At 43.1% G+C, this 25274-nt stretch overlaps 3 protein-coding genes and 1 non-coding gene across 4 annotated transcripts; 3 read left to right on the forward strand and 1 right to left on the reverse strand.

The window, feature by feature from the left end:
* Window positions 1–618: 618 nt before the first annotated feature.
* lrrc71 (leucine rich repeat containing 71) lies at window positions 619–7588 on the forward strand. Its single transcript, XM_071517816.1, has 15 exons — window positions 619–703; window positions 1157–1291; window positions 1645–1752; window positions 2065–2140; window positions 2226–2300; window positions 2545–2613; window positions 2752–2911; window positions 3008–3091; window positions 3226–3300; window positions 3646–3756; window positions 3968–4052; window positions 4148–4227; window positions 4453–4564; window positions 5681–5772; window positions 7469–7588. The coding sequence occupies exons 1-15, from the start codon at window positions 619–621 to the stop codon at window positions 7586–7588; spliced, it is 1467 nt and encodes a 488-aa protein (XP_071373917.1).
* Window positions 7589–8380: 792 nt separating this feature from the next.
* Window positions 8381–11133, forward strand: rps27.1 (ribosomal protein S27, isoform 1). Its single transcript, XM_071517598.1, has 4 exons — window positions 8381–8415; window positions 9175–9283; window positions 9417–9527; window positions 10865–11133. Exons 1-4 carry the CDS (start codon window positions 8410–8412, stop codon window positions 10891–10893), a joined length of 255 nt encoding a protein of 84 aa, XP_071373699.1. The 5' UTR covers window positions 8381–8409; the 3' UTR covers window positions 10894–11133.
* On the forward strand, window positions 10386–10515 carry LOC139643316 (small nucleolar RNA SNORA35). The gene has a single exon (XR_011695074.1). It is a non-coding gene; the product is annotated as a small nucleolar RNA SNORA35 (small nucleolar RNA).
* A 714-nt stretch (window positions 11134–11847) lies between the features above and the next one.
* On the reverse strand, window positions 11848–17449 carry LOC139643217 (small conductance calcium-activated potassium channel protein 1-like). The gene is made up of 9 exons (XM_071518408.1): window positions 16550–17449; window positions 15792–15887; window positions 14950–15240; window positions 14097–14218; window positions 13433–13574; window positions 13133–13243; window positions 12613–12740; window positions 12235–12304; window positions 11848–12078 (listed from the first exon to the last, which is right to left on the reverse strand). The coding sequence occupies exons 1-9, from the start codon at window positions 17417–17419 to the stop codon at window positions 11848–11850; spliced, it is 2061 nt and encodes a 686-aa protein (XP_071374509.1). The 5' UTR covers window positions 17420–17449.
* Window positions 17450–25274: the final 7825 nt, after the last annotated feature.

Genomic DNA, 25274 nt, shown 5'->3' on the forward strand with positions numbered 1-25274 from the left:
CAAGATGGAAAAACTCCAAACTCTTCATTTGATAGATTCTAATAATCCAGACCCAGGACTCCCAGATTTCTGCAGCCTGTGTGACTTTAGTTTACCAGATTGCCAAAATTAACATGAATTAAATATATATATATATATATATATATATATACTGTATATATATAAATACTTTTGCTGTGCCAAATAACAACTTCAGATTAATAATCATTAAGCTGAAACAACTAGCCTAGTTTTAGAGTTTTATAATTAGTCTTTAGCCTAAGTAAACTATGTGCCTCCTCACCTGACGGCCATTTGCAAAATCTCGCGAGATTGCTGTACTATTCATTTCCAACATACTGTGTTGAGTTGATTCAGCTGGTACTTTGAACAGGGGTCTTCAATCTCAGCAATATTACTAACGTACAACCCACATAAAACGATGTTCATGTTTATTTAACTTACTCCATCATATTATAGGCTACCATGTCCAAATAAGATGGAGAGATCTGAAGTCTCGCGTTAGACCCAGGATTGCCATGGTAACGGCCGTGACGCCCAGTTGTTCATTTAGATAACATTAGCAGCACATCGGGCTAACTAATGAGTTAGATTTACATTTAGCTTCAGGACACAACAATGTCTAGAAAGCGCTCCGAGAAAGTAAAAGACAAGTCAGATAAGGGGAATGTTGGAGTCGAAGAGGATCCCTCGAAAATGACAGGTAAGATGACAGTTTGTCATAAGCATGTCAGAAATCACGTTACGTTAGCGCAGTGAGTGTTTTGGGGCTGTTGTCACCAAACGTACAATTTATTGTGACTTATGTGAAATATTCTTTTTTTTGTTTTGTTTTATTGTTTGGTAAAGTTAAGTCAACATTGAAATGCCATTCAATCAATGGCTATTGTGTCATGGCTATGATAGAGTCTTTAGATATCTATTCATTGGATAAAGAAAGTAAAGACGCTCAGTGAGTACTTCAGAGTGAGTCCAGGGATCCTTGACTAACACTGGCCCTTTCATTGTTAGGACTGAACCTAGATGAAAAGCCTGCTCAGACCTTTGGTAAGTAAGTTAGTTAGTAAGTAAGACTGTCATCCAACTGCCATCCATTTGGTCTTTGATGGCAGTAGGCATTGCTCTAAACTCCACTATCCTTCCTCCTCTCTCCTAGATGAGTATCAGTGCTCAGGCAGCCTGGAGACTGACTTCCCTGGGCTTTGTGCTCTTCTGGGCATGAAGGATATCCCAGCTGTCAGTGCAAAGCAGCCAGCCTGCGCCAACCCAGAGACTGATGGAGGAAACATGGGTAAACATGAAAACCTGTTCACAGCCAATATTCCAGTGTTGACATTTCAGTGACAATTATTTGGAGTTGACCACTGATTGGAGAGTTGTTTGGTCACTCAGAGAACTGATTATGTTTCTCGGGCAAGTATTCAAAGCTGTGTGTTTTGAAGTGTTTAATTAACTCTGTGTATGGACTTATATAAACACTGGCATAATGTTGATTTAGTTCAATTAACACTGAAAATATTGCTGGCAAATCCTTACTTTTCTGTAGAAGTAACGCTTTCTCTATTCCCATTATTTTCTTATCAGTTGTCATCTTCATCATCTCAGTTTCAATTCATTTTATCCTTCACATCCTTGTACCTTCAGAAGACAGCCAGTCCCAGATGAAGACCGCACCTCTGTGGTCTAAGCCATGCCTCCAGGTGGAGCTGGAGAGTGAAGACCCCCGCAGCGTCAAGAGCATCAAGGTTTTTGGTGAGAACCCAACGCCACAGAGAAACATCTAAAAAGATATTCTGCTTTGACATTTGACATTTACAGTTTTCAGTTTTTACGTCCTCATTTGAGTCCAAGATGTTCAAAATACTGGTGGTGAATACACACTCTTTACAGCAAATAATGTCAGAGTTTGATGGCTAAAATAGTGTATTTAAAATAATTGCACTAAAGTGAAAAATGTGTAAATATCATTCTACATCTCACGATATAGCTACATGAATCATGTCAATCTATGTTTTGGCATCAGAGAAAAACTTAACAGGATGAAATTTCCTCATGAACACACAGGGTGGAAGGTGGATGAGCTGATCGCTCGAGTGCTTAACAAGACGCTTCCTTCCTTGAGCAAGCTGCAGAGCCTTCAGTAAGTAATGAGCTGTTGGAGAAAGAGATGTGCTCTTGTTGTCTTGATCTTGTTTGCTTATATAATCCTGTCCACTGTGTTGCAGGTTGTGGCAGGCCGGACTGACAGATCGGATGGTAATCTCCCTCAGGAACACACTGTCTCTCTGCTCCAACCTTAGGTGACTGGATAGTTATTCTCCTATCACTCACACTGTAAAAGAATTTCTTAAACTATGTGTCACTGGGTTTTTGGTGGTTCCCCACATGACAAGTGCTACTATTAAATTTATGATTTGAGATCAATTCTGACATTGTTTGGAAGTCATACAGTTGTAGAGAGAAGTAAACCATAGTATGTTGAACATTATGAATCAAACCCCACAGTGTTTTACTGATCTATCCATTCCTTTTTGTTTGTGTCAGGACTGTGACACTGGAAGGCAACCCTCTTCCACAGCAGAGTTACCACCTCCTTCTGTCTGAAGACAGTGTGTGAGTCACTGGGCCATTACGCCACTCACATATGCACATTCAAATGAACCTGATTCGCCTGCACACACACACACACACACAAACACACCTGCCTCATTCCTGTGTTTTTAAGCCTAACACTTCTCTTTGATCATCAAGCCTCACTCACTTGTCACTGCGAAATAACCGGATAGGAGACGAGGGAGCGCGTCTGATTGGGTCAGCTCTCTCCACAGCCAGATCTGCCAACAAGAACCTCTTATCACTCAACCTGGCATTCAATTCTATTGGTGATGCAGGCGCTGCACATATAGCACAGGTAGAACCCAGAACCGAGTCCATATTTCCATAATGTTCCCTACATGGCAGCTGTTTGTGGCAGACGGTGTTGTGTTCATCCTGTTTTGTCTCCTAGGGCCTGCGTTTGAATCGAGCTCTACTCTGTCTCTCACTCTCCAACAATCAGATTGGAGACTCAGGCGCTGCTCATCTGGCCACAGTGAGTGCTGCTCTCTGCTAACCTGGGGGATAATACGTTTAAATCGGCATTAATTTGTTTTAATCATATTATTGTGTATTGCATTATATTATATTCTTTAATAAGCCTCCACCCTCCACCGCTTCTATTTTCAGATACTTGGTCAGTTTGCTCTAACTCATGAAGAAGTCGTGGAGAGGAGGAAGCTGCTTCTGGAAAGAGACCAGTCTGTAAGTGTGGAAAACCTTATATACTTTTTTAAAGAAGACAGACTCTTCTCTTCTCTCTCTCTCTCTCTCTCTCTCTTTCTCTCTCTCTCTCTCTCACACACACACACACACACACACACACACACACACACACACACACACAAACATGTTTGCATTACCATACCATAAACTCTAAGTCTAGCACCTTGAAGAAGTGAGGACCAGAATGACTCGCTGAGCAAAAATATCCTCACTCTGAAGGTCTAAAAATCAAAACGGCTTCCAAGAACAAACACACACATACACAGCAAACCTCAACACACGCACACAAACACACCTTCTACTTCTCTTCCTCTATTTTTGTAGCCCTCCCTGGGAGTCTGTGCTGAGCTTTCTCCCACTGACCGACCTCCATCGATGCCCAGCAGCACCTCACTGAGCGGCAAAGGGGCAAACAAAGGCACCTCCAAAAAAAGGGTAACGCTCTAAAAAAAAAGTGCAAAATGGACAGCCAAAAATGAAAATATAGTGTAATAGCAATGACATCCTTTTGCTCTTTTCATAAGTTTAGTGTGCTGTCCTCCGGTTTCCCCGTATTACTTGTGGCGCTATACAGGTGTCCATATTCCTCAAGGGTGTGAGACAGTAAATCTTGTAACAGACGATCTTGGGATCTGTTGACTTACAGGAAACAGCCAAGAAAGACGAGAAACCGGCTGCTAACCTGGCAGGAGCTACGGCAAAGAAAGAAGACCCAAAACCTAACAAGAAATGTAATCGTTTCTGTCATAGCTAACCACTTGTGCTGTTGTTCTCTGACAACAGGGGTGTTTATATTCTCATCGCTGTCTCTTTCAATCTCTCCTAGCCTCTGATCTCAAGGTGCCTCGAGGGAAAGGGGGGAAGTTGGGGGGCAAAGAGAAACACCCATCTGTGTCTGAGCAGGAGGTACCACACACACTGCGCTGATTGTAGACTGAAGACTTTTTCTATTACCTGCCTATCTTTTACGTTTCACAGTGTTTCCTTTTCCTGCAGGATAAGGCAGGTGCTGCACTGAATGAGGTTTGTGTGCCACAATTTAATTTCGAGCCACAACTGTGTTAACGATGATGAATGTGATTTGAACATAACACTGACATGCACTTGGTTGCTTGTCTCTCCCTCCACCAGTTGGCAGGCCTGGTGGAGATAGTGAGCCCCCTGCTGGAGCAGTCGGTGCAGCACAGAGACGGCCACGTCATTCTGCCTGGAAACGCCGCTCTCACCTCCCTGAACCTGGCAGGTCAGCAGCTGTGGCATGGCATGAATCTCAGCTCAGAGGAAAACTCCACCTTAAAATACTTTGACACCTTGCATTTCTGGGCCCGTTTTGTTGTTTGGTGGTGTATTTTTCAATATAACTGTCCAAATGTAGACCAGATCAGATATGTAAAATATCAACAGTAAACATCAGATTTTGGTGTCAGCACCTCAAAATCAAAGTGCAATAGCTTCCTTCTAGAGCTGCCATTTTGCACCGATGTTCAATAATCATACAGGGAGAAATTCATCATAGAAGAGACATAGAGGCCAATTCCTCCACTGACATTAACCTCAATAGACCAGAATGCAATGCAGTCACAAGACATGTAGCTGTGGCTTGTGTTTTGAGTTAGGGATGAAAGGCATTCTGGGAAATGGAGGAAATCACAAACTTTAGTCCAAGTAGACGAGGCAGGCTGAGGGACAGGGTTTACACCACAAAAGTAAATTATACCAATCGCACAATAACCCCTGGAGTGCATTGAACATCACAGATTGATGATTTGATGATATGTAAGGGTGGAGTTTTTCATTGTATGGTGTTCTCCGATCCCATCTCCAAGAATCATCATGATCCTAAGATATTGTCTAATGTCATAACTTCTGACCCTCTTCCCACAGAATCTTTTAAAGAGGTTTTTGATGTTGTCAGCCCATATATTCAGTCCTTCATCAACAGCTCACTGACCACTGGCACCTTCCTATCTGGTTTTAAACATGCAGTAGTCCAACCCCTTCTGAAGAAACCCAGCTGAGATCCCATGATCCCTAATAACCACAGGCCCACCTTAAAACTGCCATCTCATCTAGAATATTGCAATTCCCTCTATTCCTGCTGCCTCAGTCAGAAGTCCCTCTCATGCCTCCAGCTCATACAGGATGCAGCCGCCACATGTAGAGATCACATTACTCCAGTCCAGGCTTCTCTGCACTGATCACCTGTCAGTTTCAGAATCGATTTTAAGATCTGACTGATCACTTTTAAAGGGTCTGCACAAAACAAATAATGAAATCTAACGAGGACATTGAAAAACTGCCAGTCAATTTAAAATGTGATGCGTCTGGCTGCGCTGTGTGTGTTTGTTTCCTCGTGTAGGAAACAGAATAACAGAGCGGTCGCTGCCTCTGTTCCTGTCGGCGCTGCAGATGCAGACTGAGGGAAGCGGCCTGCTGCGCCTCTCTCTCCAGGTGTGTTTCTCTCAGTGGTGGAAGAAGTACTCTGATCCTTTACTTAAGTACCAATACAACAATGTAAAAATACTCCATTACAAGTAAAAGTCCTGCATGAAAAATCCTACTTAGGTAAAAGTACGTATTAGCAGCAAAATGTAGTTAAAGTATTAAAGTAAAAGTAGTGGTTTGGTCCCTCTGACTGATATTTTATTATATATGACATCATTAGATTATTAATACTGAAGCATCAGTGTGTAAGCAGCATGTTACTGTTGTAGCTGCTGGAGGTGGAGCTAGTTTGAACTACTTTATATACAGTTAGCTAGTTTAGTCCAGTGGTTCCCAACCTAGGGGTCGGGCCCCTCCAAAGGGTCACCAGATAAATCTGAGGGGTCGTGAGATGATTAATGGGAGAGGAAAGAAGAAAAAACATTCTGATACACAAATCTGTTTTCAGTTTTTGGACTTTTTCTCTAATCTAATTGATCTTTGATCTTGAACATTTATTGAAATGAAACCATGTGAGGTTTAGAGGGAAAAATCACTATTTGGTGGAGCTGTTAACAACTCATAGACATCTGAAATGTGACCCCGACTACACCCTGCTTTTTGTTAGACGTGAAAAGCCAAAAAGGTTGGAAACCACTGGTTTAATCTTTATCAATGTGTTGTATTTTAAAAGCTTGTTATATTATCCATTGTGTTCAAATATCCATCTGAAAAGTAACTAAAGCTGTCAAATAAATGTAGTGGAGTAGAAAGTACAATATTTCCCTCTGAAATGTAGTGGAGTGGAAGTATAAAGTAGCATCAAATGGAAATACTCAAGTAAAGTACAAGTATCTCAAAATTGTACTTAAGTACAGTGCTTGAGTAAATGTACTTAGTTACTTGCCACCACTGGTTTCTCTTGCAGTTCACTCATATCAAGACTGTGTGTGTGGCAATCACTTCAACTCAAAATATACACTGAAACTGCTTTTTATTGGTTAATCATTAAGGATGCAAGTAACAAATCACAATTACTGTCGTTACTGTAATTGAATAACTTTTTTGAGTATTTGTATTTTTTCAGATATGTTTTTTCTTTTTATCAGTACTTTTACTTTCACTTATGTACATGTTGGCTTTAGTATTGTATTTGCTGCATTTTAAAACATCCATTACAGAGTACAGATTTTGTCGGCTGTCCATGAGAATTACATCAGAAACTGTCCAGTCGTAAATTGTTGATTTACGACTGGACATTTCCTTTTAGAATTGCACAGAAAAGATCATATGTAACAATGTTCTCATTTGTAAAAAGTAGCTGTAACTTTTACTCTGAGTACATTTAAAATTAACTACTTTTTACTTTTAAACACCTACTTAATTCGATTTTTGCACAGTAATTTTACCTCTAAATAAGTAGAAATTCAGCAAAGTATCAGTACTTCCACTTGAGTAGGATATTTTACTACTCTGTCCAACCCTGTTAATCATACAGTATTATTATTAGCATTGGATTTTAAGTGAGTTGACCTCAACCTTTGGTGTTTGGTCTACTGATGTCCCATGCAAGTTATTCTAAAAGCAATTACAAATGTAATTGTGTATATAGACAGCCACTGTTAATACACTATCATTTATGAAATCAACATTGTTCCTCAGCAATCTCTACCCTGTCACCACAATGGATTTGATTTCTGTTTGTTTCTCATCTCTGTCTCAGAGAAACCGCTTCCCTCCAGACTGTGAGTCCCATGTCAAGATCCAGGAACTGATGATGCTCAGAGACCCGCTCAACAAACCTGGTGCTGCACAGACAGAGGAGGAGGGACAGGGGGCCTAGTGTTGACAGAAGTGACATTCACTTTACACACTTATCCTTTATACTTTGCCCTTTGGTATACAATAATAAAACAATACAATTTTTTTTCTGTCGTCATGTTTTTGTAAGAAATATGATAAAAAAAAAAAAAACCTAAAACAACTTCACAACATCTTATCCTAAATTATTTTATTTGAGTTATATATGTTATTGGGTCATCGACATAGGTGGTAGTACACAAAATTTGCAATTTTAAATAAAGGTAGAAACACCTTATTAGAAAAGTGTGGCAATAAAATTCCTTCAATATGTCATATAGCCTAAGTTGTATCTGAGGTTTTATTCCATAGACGTTTTGCCTGTATGAATGTAAAGAAGTCTTAGAAATGAAGTGACATATAAACAGTGATGTAGTGGTAAATAAAATGGTGGTTATATCACCTCCAGCTATTTTACACAAACAACCACTACCACTAATATAAACACAAATCCATAATATTTTAGGAAAGCATTAGGCCCATGTCTTTTTTCTTTCTTTTTTTGCATTAGGCTTATGTCATACTTTTTTTCCTTAGAAGACACTGTCGTCACACATCTTGCATCAGTTTGATGTTAGGCTAATTAATATGAGGTTTAAATAACTTGTATGAGTCCAAGTTAATGCGGAACAGAACATATCTGGGTGTTTGCTTGGTGAGTGTGGAGCAGTGTTGACCTCACCAACATGTCCGCCACCTTCTCTTAAAGTCATCACTTCCGCTCTGAGCTCAAAGGAGCCGTCGATATGAACCCCTCGCTTCCGGTAATGCCTCCTTTTCGGCAGCGGCTATTTCCTCGCCAACATGCCAGTGAGTACACGAGCTACTGTAAAAATATATTTTAACAGATATCGGAGGGTTTGAAAGTCACCGCCGGGTTCAATCTTTACATAAGTAATTAGCGATTCGACTGGTGTGAGTTTTAGACGGATCGGTTTAGGTTTTGTCCCAGTTTTACTCTCATAATCTCCGCATCTGAGCGCATTGCGAGCGCCTTGTGATACAAGATGGCTGCGTACACAGCGCAAACATGGAGACGGTTGAACAGAGGAGCAAACGGGCTGCTGTGCCCCAATACTCACAAGCGGTGATGCCGACACTGACCATTTCAACTCATTTGATGTTATCGGGTTGATAATTGGGTTGTTTTATTACTGCCCTCTAAATATTTTCTCAATGTGCGCCAGCGAGCGAACCAAGTGCGTAGAGTTACCTAATCCAAGAAATGTAGGCCAGCCGAGCACCGTTAACATGTTGCTACAGCATTTAGCCTTCATTAAAGCGAAATAAATCTAACGCCTACAACAAATTGGAGTGCTTTTAGAAACACTCACAGTGAGTTTGGGTGCTGTTACCAAGGTAGTGCACTAAAATGGCCATGAGCCAAACCTCTTATCCTCTTACTTTAGAAGCCATTGTGTTGTCTCTCACGTAATCTTAATTAATTGAACCACCAGATAACAGTCATGTATTTTAAATTTGTCCACACTGATAGATTTCGCAACATTTTCAGAAGGAATGTTGCGAGCCCCAGTTAATTAATTGCCCTGTATGTTTTGTGTTTTGCAGCTCGCAAAAGACTTGTTGCACCCATCCCCTGAGGAGGAGAAGAGGAGGCACAAGAAGAAGCGTCTCGTTCAGAGTCCCAACTCTTACTTTATGGATGTGAAATGTCCAGGTATTTCCACATACACAGCACATCAAACATCCACATTTGAGAAAGTTGGTGTTTATGTACTTCAACCCAGCGGCAGCCACTTTAATCAGGACAGATCAGACTTCTGACTCATTTTGTCTTGTCTGTCTTTCAGGATGCTACAAGATTACGACGGTGTTCAGCCACGCCCAGACAGTGGTGCTGTGTGTGGGCTGCTCCACAGTCCTGTGTCAGCCTACCGGAGGCAAAGCCCGTCTCACAGAGGGTCAGTATCATCCCGCTGGGGGACGTTACACTTTCAGTACTGGTTCTACAGCTACATTTTTTTTACCAACTTACTGATTTGAATGACCGCATCTCTCATTGCGATAGAGTAATCGTACGCGCCAGTGGCCTTTCTAAAGAAAGTCGGACCATGCTCATTATTTTCAGTAGCTGAGAAATGGGTTACATATCAGGAATCCCAAATTTCAAAGCACTGCAATACCTTTTGATGCCTTAAATTGGCTGCCAGAACCAGACCAAGCATTTAATCCCTTTAGACAAAGTGCTATTTCATGTATTGAATCAGTTACTATGTAAAGCATCCAAGAGGCAAGCAGATTTACTTTTGATTTAAAACTTGCTCTCACTCTACAATTACTTTTGTTGCCTTTGTCTTAATTTTTTTCTCGTTGGTGGCCTCACACCTGCCATGTGTCACCACATGAGAATACCATTAAGTTTCAACTCATGTCGGTCAAATTAACTATCCAGGCAGCAGAGAAACGAGGGAAATTTTGTACAAAGTTCAGACACTACCGCTTTGTGTGAAGCAGCGTAACGTGCAGCCAATCAGGAATCTGATACAGAGCCAGTGTTTTGTGTTGACTTGCTAATGGTCGGAGTGTACGGTGGCCAGCAGGGACAAAGTTTGAAAACAGGCAGACTGGATAACAGCCATTCAAATGTTGTCTAAAAGTTACTGCCCAGTGTAGCAGGTGAAGCCGTAACTGATTCATCCACCAAAGACAAATTCTACCAGTATTTGGAACATGGTGGGTGTTAATTTCAGACCCTGGGTGATGGGACTATTTTGCTGAATTACCATATTCACATGTGATTTGTTTGGTAAGGCTGTTGACCGCACTGCCAAGTGACTGGACTGCCTCCATCATGGTCTTCCAATCTCATTCCAGTGCCAGATCGACCTCAGTTTGCAGAAGGGCTGGGCTAAACCACTGGCTCCCCCCTTTCGAAGGCTGAGAACAGACATGTACTATAGAGCTGTGGTGCAGCTGGTAGCGTAGTTAGCAATAGCATTGCACATTGTTTTTTGGGGGTTATTTTTTTTCCTTTCTTTCGTCTGCATAACTCCATGTTTGAGCTGTACATGGTATTAAATGGTATTGCATCAGCATCGCCTCTCTTGCCGTGTACAGTAAATGTGTAGTAAGCTGGTAACATGGAGACAATCAGTCACATGATAGAAAACTGGCTTGTGTCGACTGTTAACATCATCTAGAACAATGGCATAATGCAGCGCCTGCAGTATTTCTCTGTCCAGTAAGGCCCTTTCCGTCAGCAGCGGCCTGACTGTCATTGTCCTCTCTCTCCTATCAGGGTGCTCATTCAGGAGGAAGCAGCACTAGCTGTTCTCCCCAGTGATGAAGGGGAGAGGAGGGGTTGGACCGGTCGATATCAGCGTCTTCTGCCCCAGCGTGGCAGCCACTGCCTCACTCGACACCCAGCAGTCTGATCTGGAACGAGACCTGAAGACGGACTGGACAGCAGATGGATTCACTGTGTTCAGCTTGACAGATCAGTTGTTGCTGTAACTCCACCCTCCAACCCTGGTCTCTCTTAATAAAATATTGTTTTGGCTAAATAAATGGTGTTGTGTGTGTGTGTTTTGAAAATGTCCTCTGTGCTTTGCATGAACAGCTATCAGACATCGGTGCAATTGGTATTTTTTTCTGAGATACATTTCACACAAGGCAAGTGTCTTAATGCTTTTATTAAAAATTACTACTGTTGCCTTCATAATTCTGTTTACATTATGGATGTTTAGTGTTCTCAGTATTACATTACCACAGCAGACTGAACATTTGAAAATTTCAGCATATTTTATTACATGATCAGAAAAAAGTGCATTGTTGACCATGACAATTCAGCAATTCACTGATGGGCGGGGCATAGCTGTCCTCTGAAACTGTTCATTTTTAGTTTAGCCAGTTCACAGCTTGTCTGGAAAGTGCCATGATTCAAAGTCAGTCTTCAAAGTATTGTTAAAGGTCCAGTTTGGATGGCTGTTTCACACATCAGTTCACCTATTACTGCCACAATGTTGCCTTTGTTTCATTTCTATCTTAGTCTGGTTTTATGGTGTTTGTGCTACAGAAAATGAAGCTACATTTTGGAATACAATTTTACACACTTCTGTACAGCTTTAACCTCGTCTTTATCACCCATCTGTCCATCTTTCCCAGGGCAGTTTTCGCTATCTTAGCACTAAGATAACTCTAACTCATTACAATCAAACAATATGCCTTGGGCCTTGAGAAACCTGGCTTGCCCTCCCTCCCTCCCTCCCTCCCTCTCTCTCTCTACCCATCACTTTCACTCATGCCGGCAGTCTCCATCTTCACCTCCCTCTCCCTGAGCAGGTGGCGGATGGAGGAGTTCTGTGTGGACAGAGTGTTGGACAGGAGCGGCATCAGGCTCCTGAAGCCCTCCCTCAGCTCCTCCACATGCTTCTCCAGGCTGTAGATGTGCGTGTCCAGGTCTCCCCTGCAGCCCTGCACCTCCGACAGCACGTCATACATCAGGTTCTGCATCTGCGTGGGGTTTGGCGTCCATTGTGGCGGTGGTGGTGGGGTCCATGTAGTTTCATGTAGGAGAGACAAGAGAGGGCATGGCGGAATATTAGATGCTACCTGATAGAGGTTTTGAAGGGACGGTATACTGTAAAAATGTTCACTCGCCTGGCTCACCTTGCAGAGATCCACAAGAGTGTTGGCCTGGTCCGCCAGCTTTCTCCTCTCCATCTTCACTCGCCGCAGCCTAGGGCCGACACGGGAAGTTTAGAGAAGACTTTGGTACTGCAGTAGTTCAGTATCACTTACACTTTGTACTTTTTAAATATCTTAGAAGGGGCTCATAAGATATTTAAAAGGGCCGGACATTTAATTTCAGTTAGGCCTACATTATCTCACCATTACATATGTTTCCTATGAATTTATACTCCCTCCTTGGTCATTTTGTTTCAGATTACTGCCCAGGTAGAAAAAAAAACATGATTTTGCAATATGTACATTTAATGTCACTAAGTGAAAACTGCATGAATGGCTTTAGGAGAACAAGTGTCTTACTGGTGGATTGCCAGCAGCAGCTTCCGCTGGTGCATGCGGACTCTGGTGTGGTCTTTTTCTCTTGACAGCCTAGTGTGTTTGTAGATAAGCCAAGTCTCTCTCAGCACATTTGCTGCTGCAATTTTTATCTAGTGAAAGAACGTAGAAAATCATTCAGGAGAGTTATGTTCAGGCCTGTAGCTTGGACAGGCTGTTATTTACACTGAATACCATAAAATGGAGCATGCAGCACTACAGCAATACCAAGATCTGTATATCAGTGAGTAAAATAGCCATAGTTGATGAGTGTCAGGTTAAGGGTGAATGCATACTACAAACATTTGCTCAGATATAACCCCAATTATGGTGCACCACCCACATTTTGAAGACTGCGGGACAACAAGCAGCAGAATAGTTTTCGCAGAAGCTCTCTTGGGGACACTCCTTTCTTGATATTTTGGAGAAGCAAATTTTGGGCCTAAATTTATTTTACATAAACCTGTAACGTGCTTCCACTCAGCGGTTGGGCGTGGGTAATTACCCTCTTGGTGATGTGGGAGTCCATCATAAAGTTGTGGACATGTTTCTCTGCTCTGGTTAGCTCCAGTTTCCTGGCAACCACCGCTACAACCAAGACTGTGCAGCCGGCTCCCTGTGAGCAGGACAGCGGGAGACAAAAGTTAAAGACAAAGACAGTTCTGAATTTAAATAAATACTTGCTTTTAAAGTGTGACTTTACTTTTGGAATTGGAAATATTCTGAGGTTTTACTTGAGATTTTTCCCAGTCGTTCCAGAGGAAACCGGCCTTTGCTGTTTATGAGTTACACAGTATGTCCTTACCATTATCCCAGTGAGGAGACAGATGCTGCGACCGCAGTAGGTATGAGGCACCACATCTCCATAACCAATGGACAAGAAGGTGACAGAGACCATCCACAAGGCCTCCATGTAGTTGCTACTCAGGTCCTTGTAGTTGTGGTGTCTGTAAGATAAAGATGTATTGAAATTAAACATCACTATCCTCCTACTCTCTCTCTGACATTCATTCATTCAACATTTATTTAGTTCTCGGAAAACACACTGAGGGTTAGAGCCATTTTTTTCAATGATGCCAAGATTACAAATCACAAGGAAGAAGGAAAGCAGAGAAGTAAATTAATAAGGAATGAAAAGGAATCCAATTATAGTTCAAATCAAGGGCTAAAGTGATCCAGATGCCATTTAAAAGTGGATTATCCTTTCTATAGAAAACAGAAACAAAAACTAAAAAGGACATCAAGCAAAGCAATGACAACTAAAACTAGCAAGAGTAAGAATCAGTGACTTAAAATGCTGTCATTTATGTAGCAATAAAAGGAGCCAATAGTACAGATAGTTCAGCAGTACTAAAATGACATTTTGAACCTAACAGGATTTTGTTGTAGGGATTAAAAACATTAAAGAACTGTATAGCCAATATTTGGATCAATATCAAATGTGTAGGAGCTAAGCTGTCATCACATACCTCTCACAGACATGTAAGCCCCAAGCTGCCACTATCCACAGAGAAACGCTGAAAATCATCAGCACAGTCCCGGGGTAGGTGGTCATCAGCGTTTTCCCCACAAAACGGGTGTTGAAGTGTATCTGCAGATCACAAACAGGATCCATTATGTCATCATTTTTACAGTAGGGCCTACTTAGCAAGACAGTATTTAGGATAGTACCTGTCGGATTATGTTTATATAATGCAGAGGATATGAGGGATAAGAAAGCTTGTTCTCAATCTGGCTTGATACATGGATGGTGGGTTTGGTATTGCAGAGGGGAGACAAAAGGTCATTTCGTCACTCTTAAATAGCATTAATAAGGGAAGGGATTAGTAGGGGCGGATATTAGAAACTACGGATAAGAAAGTAGAGAAGCAAAGGAGAGCTAGAAAGGGACATAATCAGAACGTCAAATCACTGGAATTCATGGGAGCAAAAGTGTGATGGTCACACCTCGATATTCACACCTCTATTGACCTCTCGGCCCACCTAGACATAAGACATAAAAAGATGTGCATGAAAGGATCATAGTAAAGGAAATTGCTAGCTCCAAGAATTGAAGCCCGGCCCAAATTGTACTATTCCCAGATATAGAGTCAACTATCCCATGGATCACATCACACAGTACTGCCCACAGACACACTTTTTAATTCTAACACAACTGACTTTTAGTTTGCTGCTGTGCAAAAGTTCTCCTCAAATGTCACAAGAACTCTTTTCTTTAATCTTACAAGTTTCAGGAACACACCACAGTACTATCCAAAGCCAAAACCAGAGCCGAGGCCAGAGCAGCCAGACTCTGAGCTGAGCCCCTGGGCGACCTCCAACCTTGTTGAGCGCTCCAATGCTGCGGGACGCGGTGTCAGTGAAGAGGCGGCTGTGCAGCATCATGGCCCGGCCCAGTAGGTAGAGCCTCAGGAACATGGGCAGAGCCAGGACGATCTCCAGCTCCGTCTCCGAGAGCGGCCCGCGGGCCGCCCTGATCCGCTGGAAGTAGGAGAAGAGACCCACCGGGTAGGGGTGCACCGCCACCGCCGCCAGCTCCAGCGCTATCAGCGTCACACGCTCTGTTGTCATGGCAATCCGCCAATCCTCTGCACCGCTGTCGTGAACGTAGAGCTACCGATGAGGATGAGGAGCATGCATTTAAGATGAGTATTCGTGTTAGTTACACCTATAGTGAAAATGAGTCAAAGTGTTATAAAGAGTTGGTATTGTGCATGTGCAATAGGCCTGTATAGAAAAAGATGCATCAATTCAATAGGGGTTTGGTGTATTAATGAAAAGGAGAGACAGTTTAAATTCCCCATGGAGGGACCTCACAAACAATTTGAATTTTTTAAAACAAAGAAAAAAGTAAAGATGCTGGTTGTGCTCAGATGAAGGTCAACTGCAAGAATCAAAATATTGTAAACTAGAAAAATGGGAAAATAATTCTGCACACTGCAAAAAGACAGTGTGCAGAATAATAGAAAAAGACTGAAAATCGAGTCCTTACTCCTCTGCACACCAGAACTTCATTTTGAATGGAGCTGTGACTGCTGGAGATAATATACATCCCTTTTTTTGCAGCAGATTGATTTCAGAGATGCTTTGACATTTGAATGGAGTAACGAGGTCACTGGAAAAAAAACCCCCTGATGATGTAGTTGTGTGAGGAGGCCAGTTACCTGCACCTCGCAACAGTGGTAGGCAATGATGAGGCCAAGCAGGATGATCGTAGACAAACTGATGACAGACTTCAGGGCTAGGGAGTAGATGGAGCTCTGTGGGTCACACACACACACACACACACACACACGCACACACACACACATTACGTCATTTTTAACTGATGGCTGTTTACCATTACAAAGCTGAATCTATGAAATGGCATTGGTGATCCCTCATAATCTTCTAATCTTCTATCACATACATTCCATTTAGATAATCCACTTGCTTGATTTAGTGAACATGATCTTATAGGCATTATTCTCATGCAATATTTGCTGGATCAATTTACCATAGTGACCCCACTGAAATTTGATCATTTCCCAATATGGCTCACTTACAAAGCCCACCAGCATGTTGTGGGAGCGTGTTCAAGCTTCTTTTAAAATAGTAAAACTAAAACAATCTTTTGAGGACAGTTGGGAAGTCTTCTATTTTCTCTACATTTCACTGAAAACAATGAAAGAAAATGACAAAGAGGGGTCTGATATTTTCTTTCACCATGTTAGAGACTTGGCACTGATTTCTCAGACATGAATTAAGCCCAGACTTGAACAAAAACAGTGATTGGCCCTTGCAGGACAAGATAACAATAACTGCAGCTGTACAGCTCAGACTACATTCATGTTTCTTGAAGCATTGCTCAGTGAGATACTTCAGGGCCCCTCAGATTTTTCTGTCTCTCTGTGTGAAAACGTGGTTGACCTTTGGCGCTGACCTTGCTGTAGACGCTCCAGCTCAGCTCTGTCTCCATCACCATCACTACCACGCCAAATATCCCCACCCCCAGTGCGAAGTCGTTCAGCCGCTGCCTCCTCTCGAACAGCGCCCTCCTGCGGACCAGCCGCCAGCCAATGTTATGGGTCTTCCAGTACTGGTCGTCCTTGTTGTCGTCTTTGGGTTCCGGGCCGGGGGTGGGACTGAGCCCGGGGATCGGACCGGCGCGCTCGGCCCCGGGCAGCAGGCCCTCGCCCTCGGAGGGGCCGGGGTCCCGGGGAAACGGGGGCGTCTCGCTGTAGACCTGCGGAGGCAGGTCATCGTCTTTGGTGGTGATGATGATCTCTGGGAGACGGTCGCGCATCTCCAGGGAAACGTCACCTGACCTCCGACCCCCTCTGTCTCTGAAGGCCCCTCTGCGCTCCGTGTCCCTGGGGTCGATGTGGCACCTGCGGGGCGACTTAAAGGGCGACCCGCAGGGCGACATGGGGATGTCAGTGAAAGAGGTGACGTTCTCCTGGAGTCTGTGAGGTCCTGCCTTTCTGGGATGGCACTGCTGATTTTGCCTACTGCCCCCAAACCTTTTCTCGCCTTTCTTGTCCTTGCGGTTGCCCTTTGCTTTGTCCCCCCTCCTGTGTTGGTGGGGGGAAGGTGTGACATAAAGGTGGCCGTTGTATAAAGGTGTCGTGGTCATGGCCTGGGTTCTGTCCAGCCAGGCCGCGTGATCTATCCCCGTTTGGACCGTATGGTGTATCCCACACTGGGCAGGGCAGGCTTGAGGAGGTGCCATTCTGGGCGGGAGGAGGGGGCGCTGGTCCTCCACCTCGTCTCCATCCACCATTGACAAGTTCATAGAGGGGGAGGGCTCCATGGTGAGAGGCTTTATAGGTGATGAGTCACCGAATCTTTTTAAGAGGTTTGAGTAGAGATGGAAAGAGAGAGAGAGGACAAGAACAGATGGTCAGAATGAGGCGAGGCCAGTGAGGCAGCGAACAGATGAGAAATGCTTTGTGGCAGCAAGAGAAACTTCAACTGCAGCTACTAAGCTACTAAGCTTTTGATGACAGTCACAAGGACAGGTTCTCTCATACCATGTTCTTACTTTTGAATACCGCTTTTGTATTTGTCTCTGTCCACTGTGCCAGTCATTATATTATTAAATTATTATTAAAAATGGTTTTAGATTTGCAGAGACAGATTATATGAAGATCTTGTCTGAAATGCAACAAAAATAAAAGTAAACTCATTTTCAAGAATTGGTTCTGTTACAATCAAATTGCTTGTCTCAATACATAGTAATGAAGATTCATTCACCACCCTCACTGCTCCAAAAGCTATTTTCTTTTCTGTGTGGGCCTATTTCACGTGTTCCGCCGAGTTCCTCTTGACAAATAGTTTATCTTTGTTTTTAGTCTTACCTGAAGTGGACCTCCTCAATCAAGTTTTCCACTCTCCAGTCAGTCCGCTATGAGGAAGAACAAACAACTAAATTTCCCCAAATATCCCAGTATTAAATCTTCTTAATGTCCTGAAGGTCACATCTGTCTGAACCACAAGAGGATCCTTCAAACAAAATCCTGTTGCATCCTCTACAGACACAAACACACCGCTTTCAACAGCTCCCGCACGGAAATAAAGGTTAAACAGTGAAAATTAATCGAGCCACAACACTACGCTCCAGTGTGTCCAGATCAAAATACTCCAAATCTCGCAGGTCTGTCCGTATGAACTTCCAAGCAATCCATTAGCAGATTCATCGAGCCCCTCCCATAGATTCAAGCAGAGGTTATGAACTTCCCTACATATGATGGCATAGGAGGCAAATACCCACGGATATCCATTGCATTTTCAGGCATTTATTCTATTTATCTATTTCCTGCATTACCATTGTCCATGGTCATGACATCTTCCTTAAAGCTGGGGGCTTAATGACTGCAGAGACTCTAAGTTGCAGATGTTGCTGGCCAGCAACGCAAAGTATGTGTCATCTGTCAGAGTTTTTTCAGCAGGGATTGACAGATTTCCTCCTCCCTGTGGATGTGTGTGTGTGTGTGTGTGTATGCACGTGTGTGGATGCGTGTGTGTGTGTGTGTGTGGGCTCACGTTCATTATGTCAAAAATCAGCTCAGCGTCATTCTCATTGAGCAATGAATATTACTATTATTCTACTTTTTTTTATATATATATAATTGTATTCATCAGTTGTGTAATTGTAGTGTAATTTTTGACATGGGAGCATCCCAAGTGTGCTATTCAGATCTGTTCTTTTTTAATCTTCAAGAGTGAACGATGGTCCTCAATATCAATTCAGCAGATTAGTATCCGAGATTAATCAAGTCTGGGAGTTAGAGATCTGATACTTATGCGCTTATGAAATATCAAATATGTCACCCCTTTAACCCAACAATATGCACACGGGGGGGGGGGGGGGGAGTATTAAGCATTAAAGTCATAACAATGACATTCAGCATCATTTATCTAAATCCATGTGACAGATGGGTCTACAGATAATAGATCACCATCCAAATGGAGGGACCCAAGGAGGAAAGGGTGGACAGAGCACAGCAGGATGGTGGAGGGATAAAGAAAGGCGTTATATAATCTGAAGACAACATGTACTTAAAGGGGGGTTGGGGGGTGGTACGCAGGTGGGAGATGGTAGTCTGATCAGCCAGTCTGATTTCTACTTCCTCAGCCCTTCCAGATGTAAACTAGATTAATTATGCTAAAAGTACTCCGCTCCAGGAGACTTAGCCAGATGCCGTCTGGTTTGTTGTGTTGAAACTAAAACCGCACAAGTCAACGTGCGGGGAGCCTCCTACTCTATATGCCTCGCTGCATGTCTGTCAGCACTAAACCTCGGGGACAGCGGCTGTATCTGGAGACAGCATCTGAACCCCCCGCTCACATCCTAGCAGAGGACCTGAATCTAAAACGACATCCTTCAGTTTAGTCAACAGAGTGCAATTCTAGTGCAAGGCTGATTTCACTGCGGTGATAGAAAGCATGAACGCTCTTAAATTGTGTTGTCCTTTTAATAACAGGCTGGTGAAAGGATATATACACATCTGCAGGGCTTCAGATTAATGCAAGCCTCCAGCCAAGTGCTTGTAAATTTTGGCTGGAGCTGAATAAGTGTGTCATTTCTTCTAGCTTCCTTGGAGGGAAGCCAGCTCGTCCTCAATTAGTCTTCTTTGTTCCAAATTCTGCTTTGGCTACTGTGAAATTAAATTAAATTGGGATAGTCTGAATCCACTAATTGTTGTGGCGGGTAAATGAAAAATTAGTCTCATGCCCTTGATGTTAGTTAGTGGCAGTTCATCTTGTGACAATATTAACCGCTTCAGTCTGATCTATTGGGCTGCATTGGTCAAAAGATAAATACTCCTCTAAAAAGGCAAACAGCAGTGACTCATTTTGTGTGTTTTAAAGGTCAAATATCACAACTAGAGTTTAATTGTCATATCAATAAAATGTTTACCCATAAATGCTATTAAATTACTCCACTTTTGTCCCAACAATACTTCTGTCAGCGCAGGACTTCTATCACTCTCACTACTCAAGCTGCTCCTGTGCTTTGTGAGTCAGGATACACTACAATAGCGTATTAGCATAAGAAACTCATCTACCAAACTCCATACAAAACAAAAAGGCCACTCTGACAAATCAGACATCACAGGCGGGCGGATGTATGAGCTCGGCTGTCGATAACACCTTATTAAGACGGGACGTGTCAGCGTAGAGGAGCGCCTAATCCAATCAGCAGAGTAATTAAAAACACACAGCACAGCAGCAGCGCACTGGCTGATGGCTGCATTGTCAGGGGCAGCGTTCAGCATTTAGCATTGAGAGGGATGAGCTTTTCATGCCAGGTCAGACCAAGGACCATCACTGCTGCTACGGCGCTGGAATGAGAAGCAGCATCAGAGTCACTTTAATCAACAGGAATACAGCAAGACGTGCAGGAATTGATCCGCATCCTTCTCCTCTTCCTCGTCATTTGTGTCATTTTATTGTCTATATAATGCTCATAATCCTCATTCACTTCCTCATTCTCTTCCTCTCTATCATCATCACCATCACCATCATCATCATCATCACCATCATCACCATCATTATCATTGATGCCAGTTTAATCCAAATCCTTTTCCTTTCCAGTGTTTTCACTCTTCTGCCCTCTTTGTTTCATATTTAACCTTCTCTTTATGGCTTCCGCTCTCATCATCTCCTCAATTCATTTAGCCCAGCTCCCTCCTTGGTAATTAACTCCAGCACCTCACCCTCAAAGCCCTGCTGCTGGTACTTAGCTCCAGTTGTTTAACTGCCAGCCTGCAGTTGGAATACAAACCACCAGATGTCACCCACGCCTCAGTGCCTCCAATCTGTGTTTTTATGAGGCATAATGAATTTTGATTTTGGCACAGTATCAGACTGGCGCTTGCTGCATAACAGCACGAGGAACCCTTTTATTTCTCACTGCCGTACGCTCAGAGATGAACTCAAAGTCAATTTAGCACACAGTCAAACGGCAACTGTGCCGCGCTGCAGGAGCAACAGGATGCTTCTGTTATGATACATTACAGGGGCACGTTGTTTGTCCTTGTTGCACGCTTGGTGTGGTTTTCTCTGTTTTAACCGGGGATTCAGCCATTCTTCTTTTAGCCTCTGAGGGCCATCCTCCATCCTCTGTGTGCAGCCGAGCATGAATCTGTGCCTCCGGAGCACTCAGGATGTCTGACAGGCCGCCTTGGAGCGGGGTAATTCCGAAGGGCAGTAGAAGTAATAGGGTAATCTATTATACAGTCCGACTCTTTTCTTCCTCATCTCGCTCCTTTGCTTTCTCCCTCTCTCGTTGGGTTTCTCACCGCTCTGTCCTTGCATCAGCATTTCGTGAGGACAAATGAGAAGTAGAGTTTAACTATGCACATTCCTGAGCCCTCCTGCAGAGCCCAGCACTTTCTCAATTAGACTGGAGTCCATCTGCCCTGCTGATTCAAAGCTCACCCCCCGCTGAGTGGGGAGGCAGCACACACACACACACACACACACACACACGCACAATCCCTCACAGACCTTTTACCACACACAAATTCTCGCTCAGTTACCACACACACCTGTCTCTGTTTCAGTTTTCCACCCCAGCAGTGCGTGACCATGACATCACATCTGAAAACAGCTGTCATATGTTTTGACCCATATCGACAGAACACATAGGCATAACATGCACAGTGTTCAGTGTGCAAGAGGTGTGAAAGACATGCGATTAGTTTGAAATAAATACAGAAATACAAAGTGATCTCTTAAGAGGTTTTTCCCCCTTATCTTTGTTTAATCAAATTCTCCAATGGAGTCAGTTAAGATGCTTCTAGATCATGTGCATATATTTTGTTTACAGTAATAAGGTCAACTAAGGGAGATAAGGGTTTCATTTCAAAATGCTGTATAGCCTTTTTGGAAAAAAAAAATGCTATCTGAAATTATACATCAGACACACATTTGATCATACAATATTTGAAAAAATATAAATGATTCTGTCCTCAAAAAGTGAAATATTTTATAAGCAAATGTCTTCATTTGACTCCTAACTTCAGCACTGACCCATAATGTGCTTAACTTTCATGCCAGCAGTCAATATGGGAGATTGGGTGTCATTTTATTAAATCTCGTTTTGGAACGAAACTCCTCATATAGTAATTAACTCCTTTCTTCCCTCCATCTCTCTCTGTCTCTCTTTCTCTTTCTCTCTCTCTCTCTCTCTCTCTCCCGCTCTCCTTTTTAGTCCCACCTCCCAGAGAGATAGGGAGGCAGGGAGAGAGAGAGAGAGAGAGAGAGAGAGAGAAAGAGAGAGAGAGAGAGAGAGAAAGAGAGAGAGAGAGAGGGGGGGGGGGGGATAGAGAGCGCACATGAGCTGACTTGTGTCTAGAATCAATCAGCTCCCCCCTCTCCCTTCACTCACTCACTGCAATCTGCCGGCGGTGTGCGTGCGGGAGAAAGACAGATATACATATATATATATATATATCTGTAGAGAGAGAGCGAGAGAGAGAGAGAGCTCAGTCTCTGTACCTCACAGCCACCATCTCCTCCTCCTCCTCCTCCTCCTCCTCCTCCCTCGTCTCTCAGCTCCCTTTCCTCTTTCCTCCTCTTCCAACACACTCACTCGCTCCCTCTGATGCTGTGTGGATGCAGACCGGGGGATTTCCAGGCTCCTGAATCGAACCTCCCTCTCCTCGCCTCTCCTCCTCGGCGTCTCCCCCCCCAGACCCAGGCTGGTCCAGACCTGCTTCTGCGTCTCTCCGCTCTCCTCTCCTCCTGCTCCTAACCACCAGGATGTGGTCCTCGGCAGCTCTGCTTCTCTCTGGATTCTCCGCTTTGATCCACGGTGAGCCTGCCCGCCTGTTTGTCTCTGTCTTCTTTTCTTTTTCACTTTATCTGGGTTGGAACCATGAATCAGGATGCGGCAGAATCAGAATCACTTTGTTCACTGAGTACGGTAAATAAATATGTGCAGGAATTTGTGTTGGTGGCATCGATGCCCAGTGTGTAAAGTATGTAGTGGAATAAGAATATGAAGTAGAAAAAGGGAGGAAAAGGTGAAGTGAAGTGCGTGTACGAGAGAATCCGGCTCACCTGTTTGCTTGCCTCTTTATGTCAGTGGGATTTTTCTCCTGAACTGCGCGGCTGATGAATATTTGCTGGATACACATGCTGGGTTTGATCCCTCTGCATGAGGTGTGTTTTCCTCAGAGACAGACAGCAGGCAGATTGACATCCTGGCTGTGAAGCGAGGCAGATGACAGTGTTTAATTAAAAGAATCTGAAGCCGCAATCATCACAGTTTCACCGCTCTCCTTCCCTCGTTCTGCAAGCCTCTGTCTCCCCAGATGTGTCTGCATGTGTCGGGAAAAACAGATCACATCAGCTGGATAGCGTTCATAGAGCCGCTCTTCCATCTTTGCCTGCTTGTTATGGTGTTGTGGACGTGTTGCTGCAGCCGAGCTGAAGGGCTCCAGGCAGCAGAAGTCACACTAGAAGGCAAAGGCTGACAGTAGATGATAGAGAGTGGAGCTGCTGAACTTTCCCTACAGGCACAACTGTGACTGAAATGCTTTTTCTCAAACAACGGTTCCAGACCAGTTGATTCCAGAAATTTTTCTTCAAGCCAACAGCACACATCTCTGTAGGAACAACAGCAATTAAAAGACAAGGGACAACAATTTCACACTGAATTGCTGCAGAATGAATTATAAATACAGCTTACAGAATGATTTGACATGCAGCAAAGTTCACTTTTACATGACGCATGCCATTTGAAAGCATCTTACAATACAATGAGTGCAAATGGGAATCAAATAACCTTGGCAGTGTTAGTGCCATGCTGTAGGCACTATCAGTTACATCCTATCCTTGTAAACTGAACTAACACACTTATGGAAAAGAGATATTCTCAATAGGGATACAGCATGTTAAGAATAATCATTAATAAAGCACATTCACACCTCCAGGTTCCTTTAATTTGTTTTTCCAACTCCAAGAACATCTATATTTAACGTTTTGCGCAAATTCTAATATGTGTGGCGCCTGGGGGCATTTCACACCAACCAAAATATACATTCATTAGTGCCAATTAGGCATTGATGAGGCTTTCCCACTATCAGATCCTTCTTATTTTCTGCATGCTCGTTTGCTGCTTTCCTTCCTCATTATTTCCTTCCTCATTATTTTGTATATTAGTGTTAAATGTTCCATTCTGACTGAGGAGCTGGACCTTTCCCTCGTGTTTTTTTTTTCATTTAAACCATGAATGTCACTGCAAACGGAGATAAGAGTGACTAATGACGATAAGAGATCAGTTTTTTTTTATCTCTCCTCTCCTAATTGCATCTCTCACTCTTAACCTTCATATCTCCTGTTTCCCTCTCTCCCTCCCTCACTCGTTTCTTCTTCTTCTTTTGGATGGATTTATGGATGAGGAAATTGAATTCCTGAAGGCTTAATTTCTGATTTTATCTGCAATATATATATATTTTTTTCTCTCTTGGCACCCATTGTACACCTGGGGGATCCCTCTCTGCGAGGCCCTTCCAAAGGTTTCTTCCATTTTTTTTTCCTAATGAGATTTTCAGGGCATTTTTCCTTGTTCTCATTGAGGGTTTAAGGTTGGGAGGGGGAGTTGGGGTCGTTTTCACTCACTCTTTCAAAACGTGGGCATTATGAAATCTTTTGGGACTGCATCTGTGATTAAGGTCTACACAAATAGACTCTTTATGTTTCATGGTCTTAATATAGGGAGTTTTTTTTAACAGTGAAGGTGTGTTAGAATTTGAATTGCCTTCCTGTTCTGCATCTCCAGTGTCGCAGCAGGGCCCCCACCAGAGGAACCTGCTGAAGAAACTGCTGAAGGACTACAACCACATGGAGCGGCCGGTGGGGAACGACTCGCACCCGCTCACCGTCGTCTTCTCCCTTAGCTTAATACAGATCATGGACGTGGTAGGTGTCACGCTGGATTCCTGTTTAAGTGCTTCTCAACCCCCACAGGGATGACTTGTTGAATGTGACAAAATATATTTCTATCATACAAATTCATGATCATGTTTTTAATCTGTGTGATAAAGTGTTTCTCTTGGTGAATAATTGACATTTACAGCTTCTAGTCTGCTTCTGATAATTAAGCAGTAAAATGGCCTGAAAAGGGAAAATTAGAATTATCATTTGGTGTCAAA

This window comes from Centroberyx affinis, unplaced genomic scaffold (assembly GCF_046629955.1).
Source record: "Centroberyx affinis isolate AG114_WGS23_722 - 3 ecotype Tasmania unplaced genomic scaffold, CSIRO-AGI_Caff_v1 ptg000046l_1, whole genome shotgun sequence".
NCBI lineage: Eukaryota > Metazoa > Chordata > Actinopteri > Beryciformes > Berycidae > Centroberyx > Centroberyx affinis.

Bases quoted from the DNA above. Each gene is read 5' to 3' on its own strand.
- LOC139643217 (XM_071518408.1), bottom strand. From the start codon at position 17,419: ATGGAGCCCTCCCCCTCTATGAACTTGTCAATGGTGGATGGAGACGAG. The intron at 14,219-14,949 runs GTTGGAGGTCGC...TGTGATCTGCAG, and splicing joins GCATTGGAGCGCTCAACAAG to ATACACTTCAACACCCGTTT. The intron at 13,575-14,096 runs GTATGTGATGAC...TTTATCTTACAG, and splicing joins GGCTTACATGTCTGTGAGAG to ACACCACAACTACAAGGACC.
- rps27.1 (XM_071517598.1), top strand. The intron at 9,284-9,416 runs GTATTTCCACAT...TCTGTCTTTCAG, and splicing joins TATGGATGTGAAATGTCCAG to GATGCTACAAGATTACGACG. The intron at 9,528-10,864 runs GTCAGTATCATC...CTCTCCTATCAG, and splicing joins CAAAGCCCGTCTCACAGAGG to GGTGCTCATTCAGGAGGAAG.
- lrrc71 (XM_071517816.1), top strand. From the start codon at position 619: ATGTCTAGAAAGCGCTCCGAGAAAGTAAAAGACAAGTCAGATAAGGGG. The intron at 704-1,156 runs GTAAGATGACAG...CCTCTCTCCTAG, and splicing joins GGATCCCTCGAAAATGACAG to ATGAGTATCAGTGCTCAGGC. The intron at 2,614-2,751 runs GTGAGTCACTGG...TTGATCATCAAG, and splicing joins CTTCTGTCTGAAGACAGTGT to CCTCACTCACTTGTCACTGC.